General features: G+C 43.2%; 1 protein-coding gene across 4 annotated transcripts in view; it reads right to left on the bottom strand.

Annotated features, from left to right (window-relative positions):
• DTX2 (deltex E3 ubiquitin ligase 2) overlaps nucleotides 1-23,862 on the bottom strand; it is a 176,335-nt gene that overhangs the window by 135,151 nt on the left and 17,322 nt on the right. For all 4 annotated transcript variants that reach the window (XM_069757297.1, XM_069757294.1, XM_069757295.1 and 1 more), the window contains exon 2: nucleotides 12,904-13,305. In XM_069757297.1, coding sequence (XP_069613398.1) covers nucleotides 12,904-13,210 — 307 coding nt within the window. In that variant the 5' untranslated portion in view covers nucleotides 13,211-13,305. The remainder of the gene's footprint in view (nucleotides 1-12,903; nucleotides 13,306-23,862) is intronic.

Genomic DNA, 23,862 nt, shown 5'->3' with positions numbered 1-23,862 from the left:
TGCAAATCTCTGCCTCACTGACAACACACATTCTAGCTTAGTATACACACCCATACACCGCAGCTTCATCGGTGCACTACAACAGCCAGCCATGTTTGCAGAGCTAGTAGTAACAGCTGGTTGAGTCCAGCATCACCGCTGCCTCCCTGGGCATGCACAGTGTGCCAATTAACCTGGGGAGTGTACACCCAGCTTATTGTGCATTGTCCAGGAAGTAGAGATTCACAATAGCAAAGTCACTTTTGTCTTTTTGCAAATCATGTCACTAAATTATCACGCCCCTGTGAAAGGTAATCAGAGGGACAATTAGTCTGGGAAAAGCAATGCCCCCACGACTAATTAGCGTATCCCATTACAAATTCTAAAACCATTTTATGAAGATAAACAAAGCAATAAATCACTAAAAGGGGCTTGTTGGAAAGTGTAATATGGATGACTAAAGGCGGTTTGCAGGGCTTGGGTATCAAACAAGTTCCCTTTAAAGATTCTGAAGGATTGAGCAATACATATGGTAATTACAATGTGAAACTGGTTTTCATCAGTTTCTTTTTCATGCTGAGGCTGTGGTAACATGTCAATCGGCCTTGACATTCTGCCAACTTTCAAAAAGTAAAAAACACGCAGCTAAACAGTTTCCACCCTTTTAAAACACGCCTGTTATCTTTTTAAGAGAACAAAAAATAGGTTAACACAAATTGCAGTGGCTAAGCCTTATTTCTACAGAACGTAATCATCTACTTGGTTTCAGATTGTGTCACAGGAAACCCCCAGTTACTAACTCAGTTCTGATCATTCAGTCCTATATAGGGGAAATTACAGCCATGGCTGGAATCATGATGCAACACTGAATAGAAGTGTTAAAACCAGGGGCATCAAACTCTTTCACACTGAGGGCCACATCAGAATTATGATTGCCTGCAAATGGGCATTTGTAATTGTAAAGCGTTATAAATGTACCTACGCCTTAATATATTGCTTAAACTCCTCTCCAGCATGTTTTTTTCAGTTCTGGAGTGGTGCTTCTAATGTAAGGTCACTGCTAGGGATGAACGAATAGATTCGATAACTCCTTATCTAAATAGCTGCATCGAGAACCCGGATAGCTGGAGCGCTCCTGATAATCAGCTATTTGGCGCCACAGCTGCATGTGTCGCGGCTCTGTGACAATCACAACACATGTATGGAGAGCCTGTCTGTTTTTCTATGCAATCCATAGAAACCAATAGACACAGGTGACCACAGGCAGGAGTTACAGAGGTTGGATTATGCACCAAATCCTCAGCAAGCTAAGGTGTATGTACTTTTTTTTTTTTTTAGGTTGCTGATAAAATAGTTCTAATTGTTCCACCAGAGATGTTTTGGTACACCATGGTCCCCTTCACCTCTTTAGAACTAAGCTCCCTATCATGAAGGGAGGCTGGGGTGCCTGGGTAGGTGACTCGGTTGTGCCACTACTTTTGATATGCTGAACGGTGTGGAGGTGAGCGTCTGAGCTCAAATCCAATATGGCACCCACTGTTTGTGCTTGCTCCGTACCCTCTGCTAATCGCTGGCTGTATCCTATGCATAGTAGAGGGGGCAATACAAGCACAGGGAGCTTGTGTCATCTTGAATTATGAGCTTGAGGACATGACAGTCCACACCATTCTTTCAGTAAGGCCGGGATCAAACACAGCGAGATACAGCAGAGTCTCGCAGGTTAAAACCAAGCTCTGGCAACGGTACTCCAGAGCGGAGCATGCGGCCGCATAGCAATACATGGAGCTGCACGCTCCGCTCTGGAGTGCCGGTGCCAGAGCTTGGTTTTAACCAGCGAGACTCGGCTGTATCTCGCTGTAGTGTGACTCTGGCCTATCTCACAGGTGGTGGACAAAGAAGAACAGCTAGTAGAGACTGTTCTGCTTTTGAGCCTCATGGGCCACCTATAATGACGGGCCGGACTCAGCCCACGGGCCTATCTTGGTATTGCAGACCCCCCAGTCCTCTAATAACCTTGGTCGCTCTTCTCTGCACCCGCTCTAGTTCAGCTATGTCTTTCTTATACACTGGAGACGAGAACTGTGCACAGTATTCTAAGTGTGGTCGAACTAGTGACTTGTATAAATGTAAAATGATGTTCTCCTCATGAGCATCTATGCCTCTTAATGCATCCCATTATTTTATTTGCCTTTGTAGCAGCTGCCTGACACTGGCCACTGAATGGGTTTGTCATCCACACATACACCCAGGTCTTTTTCATTGACGGTTTTGCCCAGAGTTTTAGAATTAAGCACATTGTTATACATCTTATTACTTCTACTCAAGTGCATGACCTTACATTTATCCCCATTAAAGCTCATTTGCCATTTATCAGCCCAAGCGTCTAGTTTACATAAATCATCCTTTAATATAAAATTGTCCTCCTCTGTATTGATTACCCTGCTGAGTTTAGGGTCATCTGCAAATATTTAAATTCTGCTCTGAATGCCCCCTACAAGGTCATTAATAAATATGTTAAAAGGAAGAGGGCCCAATACTGACCCCTGTGGTACCCCACTGCTAACCGCGACCCAGTCCCAGTGTGCTCCATTAATAACAACCCTTTGTTTCCTATCCCTGAGCCAGCTCTCAACCCACTTACACATATTTTCCTCTATCCCCATTATTCTCACTTTATGTATCAACCTTTTGAAAAGTCCATATACACTACATCCACTGGGCTCCCTTGGTCCAGTCCGGAACTTACCTCTTCATAGAAATTGATCACATTTGTCTGACAGACAGGAACGGTCCCTAGTAAACCCATGCGGATATTGGGTCATGAGGTTATTCCTCTTCAGGTACTCCAGTATCGCATCCCTTAGAATGCCCTTCAGGATTTTACCCACAGTAGAGGTTAAGCTTACTGGCCTATAATTTCCAAATTCAGTTTCTGTCCCCTTTTTGAATATTGGCACCATATTTGCTATACGCCAGTCCTGTGGTACAGACCCTGTTATTATGGAGTCTTTAAAGATTAAAAATAATGGTCTATCGATGACTGTTCTTAATTCCTGCAGTACTCGGGTGTGTATCCCATCCGGGCCTGGAGATTTGTCAATTTTAGTGATTTTTAGACGCCGACGTGCTTCCTGCTGGGTTAAGCAGGTGACATTTAATGGGGAATTTTTGTTGTCACTGATCATATTGTCTGCCATGGAATTTTCTTGTGTAAATACTGATGAAAAAAAGTCATTTAGCATATTGCCTTTTTCCTCATCCACCATTTCACCCAGACTATTTTTAAGGTTGCCAACACAATCATTTTTTAGTTTCTTACTATTTACGTAGTTAAAGAATATTTTGGGATTATTTTTACTCTCTCTGGCAATGAGTCTCTCTGTCTCAATGAGTCTCTCTGTCTCACTCTTTCCTTCCTTGATTTGCTTTTTACAGAATTTATTTAATTTTCTGTATTTATTTAATGCCTCATCACTGCCTACTTCCTTTAATTCTCTAAATGCTTTCTTTTTGTCACTTATTGCGCCCCTTACAGCTCTATTTAGCCATATTGGTTTCCTCCTATTTCTAGTATGTTTATTCCCATACGGTATATACTGTGCACAGGTCCTATCCAGGATGCTAATAAACATCTCCCATTTTCTTTGTGTATTTTTATGTCTCAGGATATCATCCCAGTTAATTGCACCAAAATCATATCCTCCGTTGGAAATTTGCCCTCCTGAAGTTTAGTGTCCTTGTAACCCCTCTACAACACATCTTAAAGGATACATGAAAACTTATTATTTTGAGATCACTATTCCCCAAGTGACCCCCAACCCTTATATTTGATATGCAGTCTGGCCTGTTGGTTAATATTAGGTCTAGCAGTGCCCCCCTTCTTGTTGGGTCCTGAACCAATTGTGAAAGGTAATTGTCTCTCAGTTGTCAAAAACTGATTACCTTTGCTGGAACTGCAGATTTCCGTTCCCCAATCTATTTCAGGGTAGTTGAAGTCCCCCATAATAATGACTTCTCCTTGAGTCACAGCTTCATCTATTTGCTTTACGAGGATATTCTCCGTTGCTTTTATTATTTTTGGAGACTTATAACAAACCCCTATCAGTAATTTATTATTTTTTCTCCCTCCCCTTATCTCCACCCACAGGGACTCTACATTTTCATTAGATTCACCTATATTATCATGCAGGATGGGTTTTAAGGATGATTTCACATATAGACACACCGCTCCCCCTCGCTTATCCGTTCGGTCATTTCTGAACAGACTATAACCCTGTAAGTTAACAGCCCAGTCATGGTTCTCATCCAGCCACGTTTCAGATATCCCCACCATGTCATAATTATGCTCAACACCATTAATTCTAATTTGTTTATTTTGTTGGCTAGGCTTCTGGCATTAGTATACATAAATTTAATGTATCTCTCTGCACCTCTATTCTTTCTTAAAATTATTAATTGATCTAACCCCACCCACAACTTCCTTATTTGTGCCCAGGTCTCTATCTGCACTATCTTCTCCTCCTATAAATTGAATACCCTCACCCCCATTTCCTAGTTTAAACACTCCTCCAACCTTCTAGCCATTTTCTCCCCCAGCACCGCTGCACCCTCCCCATTGAGATGCAGCCCGTCCCCAGCGTAGAACCTGAAGCCAACTGAGAAGTCGGCCAAGTCTGCAGAAACCCAAACCCCTCCTTCCTGAATCTGATATAAACATTGAAAATGTGTAAGTCTGCAGCCTCAGCAAGCAGGAATTAATAGAGGGTGCCAATAGTATTAAGACATCAACTTTAAAAGGTTAGAAAACTACCTAAGCCTTTTCCTCTATTCCCGCTTTCCCAACATTTTGTCACATGATTTCAGTATGACTTTCTTTTAGGACCTCACAAATTTTACAAAAGTATTTGATTGAGGTTTTTTTTTCTCTCTCCAAACTTTTGCAACATGCTTGCTCAGCTGATTGAGTACTGCATTTGGAGAGTCATGAGGAACAGAGAACTTTCTTTGCATTAGGGAGCATGACACCCCTGTTCTCAGAATTAGCCATGGTGGTCCTAACATTAGGACTCCACTGATCCTACATGTAGTTCATATGCTTGTTGTTGGTAAAACCCATATAAAAGTTAGAGCAATATGTAGACAGTTTGGAATGAAAATTGCACAATTAACCCCTTCATGACCTTGGGATTTTTCATTTTTCCGTGTTCGTTTTTCACTCCCCTCCTTCCTAGAGCCATAACTTTTTTATTTTTCCGTCAATTTGGCCATGTGAGGGCTTATTTTTTGCGGGACGAGTTGTACTTTTGAACGACATCATTGGTTTTAGCATGTCGTGTACTAGAAAACGGGAAAAAAATTCCAAGTGCGGTGAAATTGCAAAAAAAGTGCAATCCCACACTTGTTTTTTGTTTGGCTTTTTTGCTAGGTTCACTAAATGCTAAAACTGACCTGCCATTATGATTCTCCAGGTCAGTACGAGTTCATAGACACCTAACATAACTAGGTTATTTTTTATCTAAGTGGTAAAAAAAAATTCCAAACTTTGCTTAAAAAAAAAAAAAAAAAAGCGCCATTTTCTGATACTCGTAGCGTCTCCATTTTTCGTGATCTGGGGTCGGTTGAGGGCTTATTTTTTGCGTGCCGAGATGACGTTTTTAATGATAGCATTTTGGTGCTGATACGTTCTTTTGATCGCCCGTTATTGCATTTTAATGCAATGTCGCGGCGACCTAAAAAACGTAATTCTGGCGTTTCAAATTTTTTTCTCGCTACGCCTTCTAGCGATCAGGTTAATGCTTTTTTTTAATTGATAGATCGGGCGATTCTGAGCGTGGCGATACCAAATATGTGTAGATTTGATTTTTTTTTTTTATTGATTTATTTTGATTGGGGCGAAAGGGGGGTGATTTAAACTTTTATATTTTTTTTATTTTTTTCACATTTTTTTAAGTTTTTTTTTTTTACTTTTGCCATGCTTCAATAGCCTCCATGGGAGGCTAGAAGCTGGCATAGCACGATCGGCTCTGCTACATAGCAGCGATCTGCTGATCGCTGCTATGTAGCTGAAAATCAGGTGTGCTGTGAGCGCCGACCACAGGGTGGCGCTCAAAGCCACCGCTCATCAGTAACCATAGAGGTCTCTAGGACCTCTATGGTTACCATCCAGACGCATCGCCGACCCCCGATCATGTGACGGGGTCGGCGATTACGTCATTTCCGGCCGCCCGGCCGGAAGCGGTAGTTAAATGCCGCTGTCTGCGTTTGACAGCGGCATTTAACTAGTTAATAGGTGCGGGCAGATCGCGATTCTGCCCGCGCCTATTACGGGTACATGTCAGCTGTTCAAAACAGCTGACATGTCCCGGCTTTGATGCGGGCTCACCGCGGAGCCCTGCATCAAAGCAGGGGATCTGACCTCGGACGTACTATCCCGTCCGAGGTCAGATAGGGGTTAGGAACATTTAAATTATCTAACATTTAGGGAGAACGCATTTTATTTCTATAGCGCCAACGTATAAACATAGCACTTTACAATTGAGCCAGAACATGTACAGAAAATAAAGACATAACAAAGTAACAGATAGTAAGCTTGCGAGCAGGCCCCCCACTTTTCCTGTAGATGCTGAACTATCTATAAGGAAATAATGGAGTTACAATAGGTAAAAAGTGCTTGTCGTGTGTGGCCCAGCTCTCATTATAATAAATAGGGGCGATGATATAAAGCTGCATGAGCCGGTCATCAGCCAGTATCTGTTTAGGTACAGTTACCAAGTGCCATTGGGTAAACGGCAGATAGGGAGACAGATGAATAGAAAATTTCAGATTGAGTAAGGCTGTGTGCACACGTAGGAAATGTGGTGCAGAATTTTCTGCACTAAATCTGCATCGTGTGCACATACCCTAAAATGTAAAAGGGGGAAAATAGGGAGAGTTAGCTTAGTAAAGCGAAGGATAAGCCTGTCTAAAGAGATGTTTTTAAAAAGCAGACATAAAAATGTGGGTGCTAGGTATTTATCGATTTAACGAAGTAGTGCATTCCAGAAAACTAGAGCAGCATGAGAGAAGTCTTGGAGACGGAAATGGGAGGTTTGAATTATGGAGGATGATGGTCTTAGTACCAGCTGTGAGCCAATGACAACATTGTTCTTTAATTTAGGTTTGCTCATTGCAGAATAATATAGAGTTCAGGGGTACAGTCCTTTTAGCTTGCTTAGGCTACACTGCAGCATAACAGATTTGCAGTGAACAAATACCATCCAAGTAATCATCCAAAATTTATGGCAAATTTCACTATAATGGGTGAATTGCAGTACAAATCTAAACAAGTCTGCAAGATGTCAGGCTTGACATTGGGGTACTTACAAGATTAGCAAAGGAAAAAAAAAAGCCGGATTACGTACCGGTAATGCTCTTTTAATGAGTCCACGACAGCACCCCACATGAGAGAGAGGGATCCGCCCATAGGAACAGGAAACCTACAGAATAAAAGGAGGCGGTCCCCTCTCCTCCTCAGTTTAGTTACAGAGTATAAAAAGGGGAACCGCAAAAGTGTTAGTATTCATTCTTATTCAGTCACCTAAATTTCTTAACTCTATACAACCATTATTTGTGACCTTAAAGGAAAGAGCTGTGCATAATTTAGGGAGGGTAATACATGGGTGCTGTCGTGGACTCATTAAAAGAGCATTACCGGTACGTAATCCGGCTTTTTACCCTTCGCCACGACAGCACCCCACATGAGAGATTTTCAGAGAGTCATTATTTGGGTGGGATTACTGTATTAAGAACAGCTCTACCAAAGGTCAGATCAGAAGACGTGGACAGATCAAGTCTATAATGGTTGTAGAAGGTAGAAGGTGTAGACCAAGTTGCAGCCTTACATATTAAATGGATCGGTACATCTGCTTGTTCCGCCCAGGAGGAAGCCATGGCTCGTGTTGAGTGCGCTTTTATACCCACTGGAGGAATCTCGCCTTTTGACGTATAGGCCAAGCAGATAGCCTCTCTGATCCACCGAGATATGGTAGCTCTCGTGACCCCATGTCCTTTCTTGTGGCCCTGAAAGGAGATAAACAGAGCCCTACTCTCCCTCCATGTCTGACACCTTTCTATATAAGTCAGGATGGCTCTTCTGACATCTAAGGTGTGGAACTTATGATGTTCTGGAGTTACAGGTGAATCAAAAAAGGAAGGGAGAAATATTTCTTGTGACCTGTGGTAGGTGGACGCTACCTTAGGGAGGTATGAGGGGTCTGGTTTCAGGACTATCCGATCATGAAATATCAGTAAGAAAGGTGGGTCTACTGATAGGGCCTGGATGTCACTAACCCGTCTAGCTGAGGTTAGGGCTACTAGTAAGGCTACTTTATATGTTAGGATTTTTAAAGGTATTGAATCTAATGGTTCAAATGGAGAGCTTGTTAAGGCCTCTAATACTAGATTTAAATCCCACGGAGGTAGACGGGGAATATGGACCGGTTTACTACGTTCACAAGATTTTATGAATCTGGAGATCCACCTATTAGCTGCTATATTGCATCCATATAGGGCTCCTAATGCCGAGACCTGAACTCTTAAGGTATTTACAGATAGTCCTAACTCTCGGCCTTTTTGCAAGAACTCTAGGATAGGTGTGAGTGGAACTTGCTTAGTGAACGGTACCGTGTAGAAGTCTAAAAATTTATTCCATACCCTACTATATATTAGGGTGGTAGATCTTTTCCTGCTCAATAAGAGGGTGTTTACTAGTTCTGTTGAGAACCCTCTGGAACTTAATAGTTGCCTCTCAAATTCCACGCCGTCAAGTGAAGACCTTTCACTTGCGGGTGGAAAAAGGGGCCTTGGTACAGCAGCTCCTTGTCTGATGGGAGGATCCAAGGATCGCATAGGCACATGGTCTGGAGACAAGAGAACCATGGTCTTTTCGGCCAGAATGGTGCAATGAGGATTACTCTTGCCTGTTCCCTCCTGATCTTTCTGATCACTAGAGGAATCAGAGACATTGGAGGAAAGGCATATGCCAGTCTGAACCGCCAAGGATGGTGGAGAGAGTCCAACATATCTGGGTGATCCCTGGTGTTCAGGGAAGCGAACCTTTGTACTTGCCGGTTGTCTCTTGTGGCAAATAGGTCGATTTGTGGTATCCCCCATGCTTCTGTTATCCTTCTGAATATGGATTTGTTTAAGGTCCATTCTCCTTGACGCAACTCGTTTCTGCTGAGGTAGTCTGCCCTGATGTTCTCTACACCTTTGATGTGCAGGGCTGTTAAGGATGTTAGATGAGCCTCTGCCAGCTGAAAGATGTTTGCAGCTATGGTCATCAGACTTCCTGACTTTGTACCACCCTGACGGTTCAAGTATGCCACTGCGGTGGAATTGTCTGAGTAAATTCTTACATTTGTTCCATGAATCTGCGGAAGAAAATGATATAAGGCACATTCTATTGCTTTTAACTCCTTCCAGTTGGAGGAACATATTAATTCTGTCTGATCCCAAGTATTTTGGGCCAGATTGTCTTCCATATGTGCTCCCCACCCAATAGGGCTGGCGTCGGTGGTAATTATTTTAGACGGGTCTATTATCCATGGCACACCTCGTGATAGGTGGTCCATGTCTAGCCACCAGGATAGCGATTCTAAGACATTACTGGAAAGAGTTATTCTACTTTCTAGATAACCGTCTTTCCCCTGAGCCGACAATACTTCGTACTGCAATTGACGGGTATGGAATTGTGCCCAAGGTACAGCAGGGATACATGATGATAATGACCCCAGTAAGGACATGGCCTTCCTTAGTGTCATGTAGGGTTTGCGTATTGCGTCTGATACCTTTGATTGTATAGTCAACCTCTTTGACTGAGGAAGAAAGCATTTCTGACTTACGGAGTCTAGCTGGATTCCTAGAAATGTCTGAACGGTTTCTGGATTCAGCCGAGATTTTTCGAAGTTGACGATCCAACCTAACTCCTGTAGGGACGAGATCGTATTAGATAAACGAGTTTTACATTGAAGTGCAGAGCTTCCTACCACTAGAAAGTCATCTAGGTAGGGTATTATCAAGGTATCTCGTTGGCGTAGATGAGCCATCACTTCTAGTATCACCTTAGTGAAGACGCGGGGAGCCATAGAAAGCCCAAATGGCATTGCAACATATTGAAAGTGACGAACCTTTCCCTCCAGGGTGACTGCTACCCTTAGGTACTGCTGATGTTCGGCATGTATGGGAAGATGGTAATAGGCGTCCTTTAAGTCTATTCCGGCCATGACACACCTAGGGAATAAGAGTTTTATGGTAGAACTAATGGATTCCATTTTGAAGGTATGATTACGCAGGAAAGAATTTAATTTTTTAAGATTTATGATGGTTCTAAATGAACCATCTGGTTTATTAATCAGGAATAAAGGGGAGTAGAACCCTTTCCCTTTTTGATCCTGGGGAACTTCAATCAGGACTTTCTTAGATAGAAGAGATAGGATCTCTATTTCTAGAGCCCTCTGTTGGTCCTGACCTTTTGGAGATGTTATTATGAAGGAATCCCAAGGGATTCGATCAAATTCTAATTTAAGGCCGTATTGCACAATGTCCAGAATCCACTGGCTGGATGTTATCTGTTCCCATTGGGGAAGAAAAAATTTTAATCTGCCGCCTACTTCCTGGTTAGCGGTATTTACGTCTCGGATTATGGGACCCGCTAAAAAAGGCACCTTTTTGCTTTGGGTCCTTCGACTCCCATCGCTCTCTTTGTTCAAGCGGCTTGTTCCTAGTAAAGGGGCGTCTCCTGAAGGCTCTCCTGTAGGATGGAAGATACTGGTTAGGGAAGCCTTTCTTCCTTTCACCTGCTTTATTCAGGAGTTCATCCAGCGTCTTCCCAAAAAGGAACTCACCCTGACAGGGAATCGCACAAAGTTTTGCTTTAGCTTGTGCGTCCCCCTTCCAATTCTTTAGCCAGAGTGCACGCCGGGCTGTGTTGACTAGGCCGGCTGACCTGGCTGCAAGACGTAGCGAGTCCACTGAGGCATCAGCTAGGAATGCTACTGCTTCTTTAATTTGAGGCAATTTCAGCAGGATAGATTCCCTCGAAGTTTTGCCTCTAATCTGTTCCTCCAATTGCTCCGTCCATACTAGTAGAGATCTTGCAGTACAGGCACTAGATATGGCGGGCCTGAACGCCCCCGTATTGACTTCCCATGACCTCTTTAGTAAAGCTTCTGCTTTACGGTCCAGCGGGTCTGTCAGGACCCCTGAATCCTCCACTGGTAGGACCGACTGTTTGGTTGTGGAGGCTACCGCAGCATCAACTTTTGGCACCTTTGACCAGGTGTTTAGGTCTTCATCACTGAAGGGATAGCGCCTTTTAGAGGATGATGGTAAAAACCCTCTATTCTGCTTGTCCCACTCCTTTTTGACAATATCTTTGATGGTTTGTATGACGGGGAAGGACCTACGTTTCTTCTGTCCTAACCCCGCAAACATTATGTCCTGTGCTGATTTCTTTTCTTTCCCATCTGGGCACCCCATCGTGCTCCTGACAGATTTTATTAAATTGTCCACATTACTGTTGGGAAGACAAAGTCCCCCTTCAGTCTCGGATGAGCTCGGCTGAGATCCCTCTTCGTCTGAAGAAATACATACACCCTCTGACTCCGAACTAACCGGAGACCGGACCTGCTAGGCTGACGGGTACTGGCGCTACTTGTCTGCGCCAAACCCTGCATCTCTTCTCGGATAATAGCTCTGACATCTGAGGGAGTCATGATATTTTCCTGCCGTAGAGTTTGCATGATACACTCTGCACACAGTTTTTTGGCATAATCATCCGGGAGGGGCTGCGTACATAAAGCACACTCTTTATGCTTAGATTTGTGTGTCCTTTTCTTAGTCTAGAGGAAGGATACAGGAGGAACATATATCAGCATATAGGAAGAGACTCTTTCAAAAACTCACCCAGTGAAGCTGACAGGTACCGGTTCTGGAGGCGGAATTCGTTTGGTGGTAGAACTCTTCTCTGGAGGTCGGCCACCACTCTTTGTGCTGCTCCTCGTGCTTCTCTCCCTGCTGGGAGAGCGCTGTTGCACTGCGGGCAGGTGCGCTTCGTCGGCCGGTGAAGCCATTTCACACACACCGGCCCGACGCTAGCGCTGCATTTTTAAACTTGCCGCCCATTCTCCTGCCTCCCCGGACCAACCCGGAAGTGCTCCCGCGACTTCCGGGTTAGACGCGCCGCTCTCACTCACCATGCGGCCGCCAGAGGCTATTAAGCCGGCCGCTGCAGCGCGCGCGTCCTCACAGTGCCGGCCGGACCTACGGTGACCGGACCCGGACCGTGGATGTTTGGCCAGACGAGGGGGGAGGCTGCAAGCAGGGGCTCCCCCGCCGCTGCTTCTGGTACCGCAGCCCCTGCCGTTCCCACAGAAACCGGCGCAGGCGGGTGCATGGCCCAGGGATCCTCTTCATCTGTAGGTAAGCCGGGTCCCTGTAGGAACAGGAAACCTAAACTGAGGAGGAGAGGGGACCGCCTCCTTTTATTCTGTAGGTTTCCTGTTCCTATGGGCGGATCCCTCTCTCTCATGTGGGGTGCTGTCGTGGCGAAGGGTAAAAAATTGTATGTGCATACACACCACTGAACCACCAACATAGCAGAAATCAGAGAACTGAAATAAAACTATTCTGCAATTAATCTTAAGTGTCAGATTTGTCCAGGCATGTACTCTATATGCATGCAGATATGCTGGAACATACCTGCCTAATGTAAATGAGTTTTCTAATGAGACTGCACACTTAAATGTAATGTATAATGATTCAGATATCAAGGCAAACAAATAAGACTGTGCCACAAATAAAGATTTATATTAATAAAACTCTGGCTTATTCAATAAGATGCTCAAAGTATTTAATTAAAAAAACAAAAACAATGCGCACACTTACCGGTGTCTTGACGAAACTGTGCAAGCATTGCGATGTCAATGATATATGGAGCAAGCATTGGATCAGCTTGTCCAAGTGCAATACTACTATTGTTACCAAGAGCACGGGTGTTTTTCTGCAGCTGGTACGATTGTATACATTGCTCAATATAGTTGCTCACTTTACTGCTGTATGGCCTCCATTTAGTAAATTCATCTTGCCATTCCCAAACAGCCACGGCATAAGGTCCTGAATTCCACTGAATTGTCACTGTGGGAGATCCAGAAGGGCCTGCAGCTCCCCCACTTTGAGATGGGCCCGCTGCCATTCTATATTACAGATGCTTATTTTTTCAGATTAAAATCACTCTAAAATGATCTTATCCAGAAAAGTAGTGGTTTCTTCATGTATCATGTTCTCAACCTAAAACACAAAATTCAGACTGTGTTAAATTAACAGTGGCAGGTATCTGACTTTTCCCAAGCGGATATTGATAATCTATTCTTAGGAAAGAGCATCAATATCAGAAGCGCATGTCCAGTTGTATGGAGGAACAATTATAGTGGAGACAGATTCTACATCTAAGGCCCGAGTCAAAACTGTATTTAAAACGAACCTGTGGGCAGGACTGTGCTCAGTAAACTACACACATTGTCAGGTTGGCGCTGTTATACTGATTACAATGATGCCTTGATTGATTAAATCAGTCCTGTGGTTGTTTAATTTGTATTTTTCAGATAACCCCTTTCTGGTATTGGACGTACTATTCCGTCCATGTGACCTGGGCCTTACTACCCATGGACGGAATAGTACGTCATATGCGATCAGCTGCGCTAATTATCACAGCTGACACCCAGCATTATGTGCCAGGAGCGGTCACGGACCCTCGGAACACTGCAATCAAACATGATCGCAGCATTCCGCTGGCATAGGGAAGCATCACCCAGGGAGCCCCCTCCCTGCGTGCTTCCCTGAGACCCTCAGAACAACGCGATGTGATTGCGTTGTTCCGAGGGTCTCCTCCCTGCAGGCCCCCGGATCCAAGATAGCTGCAGGGTCCTTCCGGGAGATGGCTTGTCAGTACCTGCTGAGAGCAGGCGCTGAGAAGCCTCCTACACTGCCTGCCCTACACAGTGCTCGGCAAAGTGTCAGATCATTATACAGAGATGTCCCGCCCTGGGACAACATAGAAAAAGATATAGAATATATATATTATATATATATATATATATATATATATATATATATATATATATATATATATATATATATATATATATATATATATATATATATATATATATATATATATATATATTAAAAATATCTAGTATCCCCGCATCCGTAACGACCCGACCTATAAAACTGTCCTACTAGTTAACCCCTTCAGTGAACATCGTAAAAAAAAAAAAATAGAATGTGAGGCAAAACAATGCTTATCATACTGCTGAACAAAAAGTGGAATAACACGAGATCAAAAAGACAGATATAAATATAAATGGTACCGCTGAAAACACCATCTTGTCCCGCAAAAAACGAGCTGCCATACAGCGTCATCAGCAAAAAAAATAAAAAGTTATAGCACTCAGAAAAAAAGCGATGCAAAAATAATTTTTAAAATAAAATAGTTTTATTATATAAAGGCATCAAAACATTAAAAAAAAATGATATAAATGAGGTATCGCTGTAATCGTACTAAGCCGAAGAATTAAACTGCTTTATCAATTTTACCACACACGGAACGGTATAAACACCCCACCCAAAAGAAATTCCTGAAAATTGTACCAATAAAAAACGTCAACTCATCCCGCAAAAAACAAGATTCAAGCTTGAGGAGGATAATTTGCATATTCCAGGTGCCTTCTGGGAAAAGCAAAGAGTCTCCCTCAGCAAGAAGATCGTTGGGTACAGCCGGGACCAGCTGCTTGGAAAGCATCACTAAATCAGGGAATTTTTGCCTGTAGGACATTATTGCAAGAAAGCTTGGCTGAGTAGATTACACAAGAAGGAAAACACACAGCAAGTCAGCAGGATCTAGGAGCAACATGGCAGATGTGACAACCTACATGGTGAGCTGCAGCATGTGCTACATGTTCACAGATCGACCAGAAGAAGAATCCAATTTCACCTGTCAGAAGTGTAGACTAGTGGCCCTTTTAGAAGAAAAGGTGCAAGGTCTGGAAGAAAGAATAGCAACTTTGAAACTCAAAGAGAATGAAGACTTCCTAGACAGAACAGAAGCATCTCTACTGGTCACAGAAGGTGAAAAAAGTGTCAGAGAACCTCCAAAAGCAGATGAGTGGAAGCATGTGACCAAAAGCAGCAAGAAGACCATGGAGAAATCACCAACCACACAACTGAAGAACCGATATCAAATCTTTGTAGAGGATGAAGATGGCACACCTAAGGATGAAGCAATACCAGCAAGCAAAAAAGAAAAGGGCACCCAGCAACAAGTGACAGCAAAAAGTACAGCCAAGAAGCAACGAAGAGTGGTGGTGGTGGGAGACTCACTACTGAGAGGCACAGAAGCAGCCATCTGCAGACCGGACATAACTGCAAGAGAAGTATGCTGCCTTCCAGGTGCGATGATCAAGGATGTGACCGATAGGATACCAAAGCTCTTCAGCTCCAAGGACGTCCACCCATTTCTTCTGATACATGTTGGCACCAATGACACGGCAAGGAAGGACCTACCGACAATCTGCAAGGACTTTGAAGAGTTGGGGAAGAAAGTAAAGGAACTGGATGCACAGGTAGTTTTTTCTTCTATCCTTCCAGTAGACGGGCATGGAACCAGGAGATGGAACAGGATCCTTGATGCGAACAACTGGCTAAGACGATGGTGCAGACAACAAGGATTCGGATTCCTGGACCACGGTGTGAATTACTTGTACGATGGACTCCTCGCCAGAGACGGACTACACCTCAACAAACCTGGGAAACACACATTCGCCAGAAGACTCGCTACACTCATCAGGAGGGCATTAAACTAGAAGAAGAGGGGACGGGAAGAAAAACATTAGACTTGAACAAAGAAGACCCAGGAAAACATGCTCAGAAGGGAGGTAAGAACATTTCTAAAACAATCCACAGCGAGGAGATTGGAACAAAACAAAATCCTCTAAACTGCATGCTCGCAAACGCCAGAAGCCTGACAAACAAGATGGAAGAACTAGAAGCAGAAATATCTACAGGTAACTTTGACATAGTGGGAATAACCGAGACATGGTTAGATGAAAGCTATGACTGGGCAGTTAACTTGCAGGGTTACAGTCTGTTTAGAAAGGATCGTAAAAATCGGAGAGGAGGAGGGGTTTGTCTCTATGTAAAGTCTTGTCTAAAGTCCACTTTAAGGGAGGATATTAGCGAAGGGAATGAGGATGTCGAGTCCATATGGGTCGAAATTCATGGAGGGAAAAATGGTAACAAAATTCTCATTGGGGTCTGTTACAAACCCCCAAATATAACAGAAACCATGGAAAGTCTACTTCTAAAGCAGATGGATGAAGCTGCAACCCATAATGAGGTCCTGGTTATGGGGAACTTTAACTACCCGGATATTAACTGGGAAACAGAAACCTGTGAAACCCATAAAGGCAACAGGTTTCTGCTAATAACCAAGAAAAATTATTTTCCACAATTGGTGCAGAATCCAACCAGAGGAGCAGCACTTTTAGACCTAATACTATCTAATAGACCTGACAGAATAACAAATCTGCAGGTGGTCGGGCATCTAGGAAATAGCGACCACAATATTGTACAGTTTCACCTGTCTTTCACTAGGGGGACTTGTCAGGGAGTCACAAAAACACTGAACTTTAGGAAGGCAAAGTTTGACCAGCTTAGAGATGCCCTTAATCTGGTAGACTGGGACAATATCCTCAGAAATAAGAATACAGATAATACATGGAAAATGTTTAAGAAGATCCTAAATAGGCACTGTAAGCAGTTTATACCTTGTGGGAATAAAAGGACTAGAAATAGGAAAAACCCAATGTGGCTAAACAAAGTAGTAAGACAGGCAATTAACAGTAAAAAGAAAGCATTTGCACTACTAAAGCAGGATGGCACCATTGAAGCTCTAAAAAACTATAGGGAGAAAAATACTTTATCTAAAAAACTAATTAAAGCTGCCAAAAAGGAAACAGAGAAGCACATTGCTAAGGAGAGTAAGGGTACCGTCACACAGTGCAATTTTCATCGCTACGACGGTACGATCCGTGACGCTCCAGCATCGTAACAATATCGCTCCAGCGTCGTAGACTGCTGTCACACTTTGCAATCTACGACGCTGGAGCGATAATTTCATGACGTATGTGCGATGTAGAAGCCGTTGGTTACTATGCGCACATCGTATACGATATATGTTACACCATGCGATCATGCCGCCACAGCGGGACACTAGACGACGAAAGAAAGTTTCAAACGATCTGCTACGACGTACGATTCTCAGCGGGGTCCCTGATCGCAGGAGCGTGTCAGACACTGCGATATCGTAACTATATCGCTCGAACGTCACGAATTGTGCCGTCGTAGCAATCAAAATTGCACTGTGTGACGGTACCCTAAAACTAATCCCAAACTGTTCTTCAACTATATCAATAGTAAAAGAATAAAAACTGAAAATGTAGGCCCCTTAAAAAATAGTGAGGAAAGAATGGTTGTAGATGACGAGGAAAAAGCTAACATATTAAACACCTTCTTCTCCACGGTATTCACGGTGGAAAATGAAATGCTAGGTGAAATCCCAAAAAACAATGAAAACCCTATATTAAGGGTCACCAATCTAACCCAAGAAGAGGTGCGAAACCGGCTAAATAAGATTAAAATAGATAAATCTCAGGGTCCGGATGGCATACACCCATGAGTACTATGAGAACTAAGTAATGTAATAGATAAACCATTATTTCTTATTTTTAGGGACTCTATAGCGACGGGGTCTGTTCCGCAGGACTGGCGCATAGCAAATGTGGTGCCAATATTCAAAAAGGGCTCTAAAAGTGAACCTGGAAATTATAGGCCAGTAAGTCTAACCTCTATTGTTGGTAAAATATTTGAAGGGTTTCTGAGGGATGTTATTCTGGATTATCTCAATGAGAATAACTGTTTAACTCCATATCAGCATGGGTTTATGAGAAATCGCTCCTGTCAAACCAATCTAATCAGTTTTTATGAAGAGGTAAGCTATAGGCTGGACCACGGTGAGTCATTGGACGTGGTATATCTCGATTTTTCCAAAGCGTTTGATACCGTGCCGCACAAGAGGTTGGCACACAAAATGAAAATGCTTGGTCTGGGGGAAAATGTGTGTAAATGGGTTAGTAACTGGCTTAGTGATAGAAAGCAGAGGGTGGTTATACATGGTATAGTCTCTAACTGGGTCGCTGTGACCAGTGGGGTACCGCAGGGGTCGGTATTGGGACCTGTTCTCTTGAACATATTCATTAATGATCTGGTAGAAGGTTTACACAGTAAAATATCGATATTTGCAGATGATACAAAACTATGTAAAGCAGTTAATACAAGAGAAGATAGTATTCTGCTACAGATGGATCTGGATAAGTTGGAAACTTGGGCTGAAAGGTGGCAGATGAGGTTTAACAATGATAAATGTAAGGTTATACACATGGGAAGAAGGAATCAATATCACCATTACACACTGAATGGGAAACCACTGGGTAAATCTGACAGGGAGAAGGACTTGGGGATACTAGTTAATGATAAACTTACCTGGAGCAGCCAGTGCCAGGCAGCAGCCAAACAGGATCATGGGATGCATTAAAAGAGGTCTGGATACACATGATGAGAGCATTATACTGCCTCTGTACAAATCCCTAGTTAGACCGCACATGGAGTACTGTGTCCAGTTTTGGGCACCGGTGCTCAGGAAGGATATAATGGAACTAGAGAGAGTACAAAGGAGGGCAACAAAATTAATAAAGGGGATGGGAGAACTACAATACCCAGATAGATTAGCGAAATTAGGATTATTTAGTCTAGAAAAAAGACGACTGAGGGGCGATCTAATAACCATGTATAAGTATATAAGGGGACAATACAAATATCTAGCTGAGGATCTGTTTATACCAAGGAAGGTGACGGGCACAAGGGGGCATTCTTTGCGTCTGGAGGAGAGAAGGTTTTTCCACCAACATAGAAGAGGATTCTTTACTCTTAGGGCAGTGAGAATCTGGAATTGCTTGCCTGAGGAGGTGGTGATGGCGAACTCAGTCGAGGGGTTCAAGAGAGGCCTGGATGTGTTCCTGGAGCAGAACAATATTGTATCATACAATTATTAGGTTCTGTAGAAGGATGAAGATCTGGGGATTTATTATGATGGAATATAGGCTGAACTGGATGGACAAATGTCTTTTTTCGGCCTTACTAACTATGTTACTATGTAAGACCTCATATGACTCTGTGCGCCAAAATATGGAAAAATTATAGCTCTCAAAATGTGGTGATGCAAAAACTATTTTTTGCAATAAAAAGCGTCTTTTAGCATATGACAGCTGCCAAACAAAAACCTGCTGCAAAAACCCACCATAAATCGTAAATCAAACCCCCCTTTATCACCCCCCTAGCTAGGGAAAAAATAATAAAATTAAAAAAAAAAAAAGTATTTCTTTCCATTAGGGTTAAGGCTAAAGTTAGGGCTGGGGCTAAAGATGGGGTTAGGGCTTGGATTACGCTTGGGATTAGGGTTGTGGTTAGGGTTGGGATTATGGTTAGTGGTGTGTTCAGGTTAGGGGTGTGGTTAGGGTTGGAGTTAGAATTGGGGCTTTCCACTGTTTAGGCACATTAGGGGGCTCTCCAAACGCTACATGGCATCGGATCTCATTTCCAGCCAATTCTGCATTGAAAAAGTAAAAAGGTGCTGCTTCACTTCCGAGCTATGCTGTGCGCCCAAACCAGGGCTGTGGAGTCGGAGTCTGTTTTGATTGGAGTCGGTAGAAATGTACCGACTCCAGCTTAAAAAAATGTATTAATATTTCATAATTGAACTTTCATATGAATTTTATAAATGTTACTCAAATATATATGTTCAATCAAACTATGAACAACAGTGATAAGCAGTTCTGCTGGAGATAGAGACATTTCTTAAGGTACCGTCACATTTAGCGACGCTGCAGCGATCTAGACAACGATCCCGATTGCTGCAGCGTCGCTGTGTGATCTCTGGAGAGCTGTCACACAGACAGCTCTCCAGCGACCAACTATGCGAAGTCCCCTGGTAACCAGGGTAAACATCGGGTTACTAAGTGCAGGGCCGCCAGTACTAATGTAAAAAAAAAAAAAAAACACTACATACTTACATTCAGGTGTCAGTTCCCCGTCGCTGTGCTTTCCTGCACTGACTGAGCGCCGGCTGGCCGTAAAGCACAGCGGTGACGTCACCGCTGTAATCTGCTTTACGGCTGGCCGGCGCTGACAGTGCAGGGAAGCAGAACGCCGAGGGACGCGACAGACACCGGAATGTAAGTATGAAGTGTTTGTTTTTTTTTACATTTACACTAGTAACCAGGGTAAACATCGGGTTACTAAGTGCAGGGCCGCCAGTACTAATGTAAAAAAAAAAAAAAAACACTACATACTTACATTCAGGTGTCAGTTCCCCGTCGCTGTGCTTTCCTGCACTGACTGAGCGCCGGCTGGCCGTAAAGCACAGCGGTGACGTCACCGCTGTAATCTGCTTTACGGCTGGCCGGCGCTGACAGTGCAGGGAAGCAGAACGCCGAGGGACGCGACAGACACCGGAATGTAAGTATGAAGTGTTTGTTTTTTTTTACATTTACACTAGTAACCAGGGTAAACATCGGGTTACTAAGCGCGGCCCTGCGCTTAGTAACCCGATGTTTACCAGTGAAGACATCGCTGAATCGGCGTCACACACGCCGATTCAGCGATGTCTGCGGGAGATCCAGCGACAAAATAAAGTTCTGGACTTTCTTCTCCGACCAACGATGTCACAGCAGGATCCAGATCGCTGCTGCGTGTCAAACACAACGATATCGCTATCCAGGACGCTGCAACGTCACGGATCGCTGGCGATATCGTTGTGAAGTTGGTCAGTGTGAAGGTACCTTTACTTCTTGTGTGTCACTGTTCTCCACTGCCCTTATCTAATCTTATACTTGGTTAACCTCATGCTGCCCCAACCCCCCTACTTACAATGTATGAAACTAAAAGTGAAAATGTGTTGCAAATTCTTAGTAGTAAAGCTCCTCCTCTAGACTAGATGTTTACTAGGTGTGAGTCTTCCAAGCATCTCTCAGCTGCTACTCAGAAGAGGAAGACTGTAAGAAGTATTATCCTTTCAACAAACTTTGCATCAGTTAACTGTGAGTACATGAGGAATAAAAGTATTACCAAGTGGTCTGATTACTTATATGATGGTGAGAAACTGAATAAGCACGATGTTAGTATTTTACAACAGTAAATTGTTACGAATTGGCCATTAATGAAGGAGTCGGAGCCGGAGTCGGAACCTGATAAAATCCAGGAGTCGGAGTCGCAACTATGGCTTACAGACTCCACAGCCCTGGCCCAAACGGTGGTTTACCCCCACATATGGGGTTTCAGCATACTCAGGAGAAATTGGACAACTTTTGTGGTACAATTTCTCAAATTAACCTTGGGAAAATAAAAATTTGGGGGCTAAAAAATCATTTTTGTGGGGAAAAAAAAAGATTTTTTATTTTCACGGCTCTAAGTTATAAACTTTAGTGAAACACTAGGGGGTTCAAAGTTCTCAACACATCTAGATAAGTTCCTTGGGGGGGTATAGTTTCCAATATTGGGTCACTTCGGGGGGTTTCTACTGTTTAGGTACATCAGGGGCTCTGCAAACGCAACGTGACGCCTGCAGACCATTCCATCTAAGTCTGCATTCCAAAACGGAGCTCCTTCCCTTCCGAGCTCTACTATGCACCCAAACAGTGGTCCCACCCCCACATATGGGGTATAAGCGTACTCAGGACAAATTGCACAACATTTGGGGTCCAATTTCTCCAGATACCCTTGGAAAAATACAAAATTGGTGGAGAAAAGAATTTTTGTGAAAAAAAAAATGATTTTTATATTTTCACAGCTCTACATTATAAACTTCTGTGAAGCACTTGGAGGTTCAAAGTGCTCACCACTCATCTAGAAAAATTCCTGAGGGGGTCTACTTTCCAAAATGGGGTCACTTTTTCGGTGTTTCCACTGTTTAGGCACATCAGGGGCTCTCCAAATGCGACATGGTTTCCTATCTCAATTCCAGCCAATTTTGCACTGAAAAGTCAAATAGCGCCCCTTCCCTTCCGAGCTCTGCCATGAGCCCAAACAGTGGTTTACCCCCACATATGGGGTATCAGCGTACTCAGGACAAATTGCATAACTTTTGGGGTCCAATTTCTCCTGTTACCCTTGGGAAAATAAAGCAAATTGGATCTGAAGTAAATTTTTTGTGAAAAAAAGTTAAATGTTTGGGTTTTTTTTTTAACCCCTTCATGACCTTGGGATTTTTCGTTTTTCCGTGTTCGTTTTTCACTCCTCTCCTTCCCAGAGCCATAACTTTTTTATTTTTCCGTCAATTTGGCCATGTGAGGGCTTATTTTTTGCGGGACGAGTTGTACTTTTGAACGACATCATTGGTTTTAGCATGTTGTGTACTACAAAACGGGAAAAAAATTCCAAGTGCGGTGAAATTGCAAAAAAAGTGCAATCCCACACTTGTTTTTTGTTTGTTTTTTTTGCTAGGTTCACTAAATGCTAAAACTGACCTGCCATTATGATTCTCCAGGTCATTATGAGTTCATAGACACCTAACATGTCTAGGTTATTTTTTACCTAAGTGGTGAAAAAAAATTCCAAACTTTGCTAAAAAAAATAAAATAAAAAAAAATTGCGCCATTTTCCGATACCCGTAGCGTCTCCATTTTTCATGATCTATGGTCGGTTGAGGGCTTATTTTTTGCATGCTGAGATGACGTTTTTAATGATAGCATTTTGGTGCAGATACGTTCTTTTAATCGCCCGTGATTGCATTTTAATGCAATGTCGCGGCGACCAAAAAAAAACAATTCTGGCGTTTGGAATTTTTTTTCTCGCTACGCTGTTTAGCGATCAGGTTAATGCTTTTTTTTAGTTGATAGATCGGGCGATTCTGAGCGCAGCGATACCAAATATGCGTAGATTTGATTTTTTTATTGATTTATTTTGATTGGGGCAAAATTCGAATCTCGGCCTCAGGAAAATGGCCGCCGCGATGTCCATCTGCGCACGCGCGGCATCCCGCGGTCATTTTCCTGAAGCAGGAGACTCCATCTGCGCACGCGCGGCCTCAGGAAGATGGCCGCGCCCATCGAGAAACCGCTGAATAGCGGCGAGCGCGCGCTTTCTACAGCTGTGCAGTGCATTCGGCACTTGCGCATGCGAGAAGCACTACGCCACCAACGGGAACATAAGCAAGATGTGGGGGAGAAACAGCACTGTGACCACGCCCATCTGACCTGACCAGCCTGATTGACAGGCGAATAAGGCCACTTTTGTAAGGTATTTCGGCAGCATAGGTGGGGAATCAGGGGACAAAAAAATACCCTATTGTAAAGCACAGCTCAGGCCCTATTTAACGGTATTTTTATCTCCTACTGAAAAACCGGGGTGACAGGTTCCCTTTAATTATTTTGTGTAACATAGCGATGTTATTTAAGGGCATAAAAATTCAAACTGGAAAAATTGCAACATTTTAAAAATTTTCTTCAAATTTCCATTTTTTTCACAAATAAACACAAGTCATATTAAAGAAATTTTACCACTAACATGAAGTACAATATGTCACGAGAAAATGTCAGAATCACCGGGATCCATGCAAGCGTTCCAGAATTATTACCTCATAAAAGGGACAGTGGTCAGAATTGTAAAAATTGGCCCAGTCATTAACCTTCAAACCACCTTTGGGGGTTAATGATATGCTCGTTCTCCAGGACAACC

The sequence above is a fragment of the Ranitomeya imitator genome, chromosome 3 (assembly GCF_032444005.1).
Source record: "Ranitomeya imitator isolate aRanImi1 chromosome 3, aRanImi1.pri, whole genome shotgun sequence".
Taxonomy (NCBI): domain Eukaryota; kingdom Metazoa; phylum Chordata; class Amphibia; order Anura; family Dendrobatidae; genus Ranitomeya; species Ranitomeya imitator.
Note: the sequence above shows the minus strand (reverse complement) of the source record. Positions and strands in the feature narration are given on the sequence as shown.